General features: G+C 37.2%; 1 protein-coding gene across 2 annotated transcripts in view; it reads right to left on the bottom strand.

Annotated features, from left to right (window-relative positions):
* LOC108905300 (protein tincar) overlaps nucleotides 1–2,484 on the bottom strand; it is a 224,274-nt gene that overhangs the window by 84,552 nt on the left and 137,238 nt on the right. For both annotated transcript variants that reach the window (XM_018708107.1, XM_018708108.1), the window contains exon 5: nucleotides 1,383–1,643. In XM_018708107.1, the coding sequence (XP_018563623.1) occupies nucleotides 1,383–1,643 (261 nt within the window). The remainder of the gene's footprint in view (nucleotides 1–1,382; nucleotides 1,644–2,484) is intronic.

Raw genomic sequence — 2,484 nt, 5'->3', positions numbered from 1 at the left:
TTAAATTTCTGAAATCTTCCCTTAACTTCTAGCCTCCCTAACTCTGTTAATTGTAATAGTACAAGAAAAAGTTAAGAGGCCATTTTTATGTAGAATTGTCTGCTTTACAACTTTCATGAAAAACTTTTTTTTCTAGCTCTTACCCTTTTTGAGTTATCTTGAAAAAGCCCTTTGTTTTATCTTTTTCCACCCTTGGCCGGGGGTTGAACAAAAAATTACTCTCACTTATTGTTATAATATACCTTAAACGAACTCATATCAAAAATTCAGCCAAGTTGGCAAAATTTCGATTTAAAGGCTTAGTTAATTGGACGTCAATTTCAAAAATTTCGATGACATTATTGTAGTTACAATTCCAGATTTTAAAAATGGTAAGTATGTCACGTACGTTTACAATTACCTCTCGTCTAGGTTCTGTTTCTCACCTAGAAATACTCAAAAAAATATATCAAGATTAGATTAGAAATTAAAACTGAAATTTCATGCTTTTTTATGCGCTATCAAGCAGGTATATGTTACAACCAACCAGTCAGCAAGAATACCCTTACTACGATTCCTAATAAAATTGCACGGTTTTTGAAACTAGAACATCCTGAAACATATACAAGCCATTCATTCCGAAGAACATCGGCAACGTTACTGGCTAATACAGGAATTGATGTACCTATTAGCAATCAAGAGACATGATGGGTGGAAATCAGTTACAATTGCAGAAAGTTATGTTGCTGACAGTTTAAGTAACAAAAATTAAATAGCCAACAGGATTATTTACAATAACACTTCAACTTCAGGTTCTAGTGATACGTCGCATCATGCTGTTTTAATGGATCAGTCAGACAATATTGAGCCTCCGGTGACTGAAATGGAGAGGTCAAATCATTTTGAGAAAAATGTGACAATTAGTAAACAGGAGGGGAATAATTATTCAGATTTTATAAATGTTACTAAATGTAATAACTGTACAATTACTATAAATATTCACTCATAATAATAAATAAAATGTAATATTTCTATTTATTTGCTCATAAAATATGCATTATAACTCGAAATCGCTTTTTTCCCTTCAAACTTCCACTTCTACGGTAAAATACACTTACATCCTTAATTAAAGCAGATAAACTTTATTTTGCCACTACAAAATGTCACCGTGTTAGCCACCTAATAGATAATTTACAGTCCGATAAAATTTTGACCCTATGCCTTGTAATTTGAAATACATTTTTTGCTGAGAAACCGTCAATTTTACAAAAAAAAATACAAAGAGTCCTTTTTTGTTTAGAATGAAAAATGTTACGTATGAAACAAGTCTTAAGGGTGGCTTTTTCTACCCCTTAGGGGAAAATCAACGAAGCAAGACCTTTTAATTGTCACACGACACTCACCGATGTTTTTGTTGTGATACGATGTGTGATTCTCGTGACCGATGATGTCCTTCAGCGTCTTTATGACCGTGTGGGTCACCGCGGGGCCGCTGACAAAGGGCATGGCGCTGGGCTTCCCTGAGCTCATCGTGGGATGCGCCACCCTGCCCTGCATGACGGATGCGGGGGATAAATTCGAATTGTTGGCCGTCATGAAGCTGAGGACGACCATGCGATCCCTGTGCATGATGATGAAGTCCAGGTCCGTGTGCCATATCCACTCTGCAACAAAGAGAGATAAATCAACAAGTGAACGTCAAAGCGCGCAGCGGGCCGTGATTTGTGCGATTCCATTCGAGGGCAGCTCGATATCGCCATAAGCTAAATGGATTCATGGATAGTTAATAACGATTTTCGTTTGGTAAAAAGCTCGATAATTCACTTTAATGAACCGACTGGATGATCAGTTACATTAAAGTACGTTCATGGATTTAAAAGAATGGCTACGTGCCTCTAATTGCCACCAGATCTTAAAAAAATTTTAAAAAATACAGGGTGTTAAAAAAAGAGTGTAAAATATTTCAGGAGGTAATAGTATGAACCAAAATAAGCAGAAAAGTCGCAATAAACATGGGTCCGCAAAGTAACGGTTGCGGAGATATGGAATGTTTTATATGTTTTTAGCCCCTTTTTTTATTTTGCAAAAACGTTGTGTATATTCTTATAATAGTTGGTTGATGTTTAGTGAAATAAATAGTACGTATTTGACAGTTGTTCTCAGTGCACAAGTTTTCTTTCGCTATGGCTGGTTACTCTAACGCAGAATTAACAGACATGCATTTCATGTATTGTCGTGCTAATGGGAACGCCACCGAAGCGCGACGTCTTTATGTTGACGCTTATCCAAATCGCCAGATTCCTTCACAACGCATGTTTGGAAGAATTCACCAAAGATTGCGTGATACCGGTTCCTTGAGCAAACAGTGCCATTTATCCGGAAGACCAAGGTCGGTATCCACTCCTAGAGCAGAAGAAGAAATTCTAGCACTGGTAGAGCAGAATCCAGGTACGAGTGTGCGGAGAATATCAGCCGAGGTAGGAATTAGTGGTCCTCTTGTTTGGA

The sequence above is a fragment of the Anoplophora glabripennis genome, unplaced genomic scaffold (assembly GCF_000390285.2).
Source record: "Anoplophora glabripennis isolate ALB-LARVAE unplaced genomic scaffold, Agla_2.0 scaffold257, whole genome shotgun sequence".
Lineage (NCBI taxonomy): Eukaryota > Metazoa > Arthropoda > Insecta > Coleoptera > Cerambycidae > Anoplophora > Anoplophora glabripennis.
The sequence above is the reverse complement of the archived record's forward strand: the minus strand, read 5'-3'. Positions and strand labels throughout refer to the sequence as shown.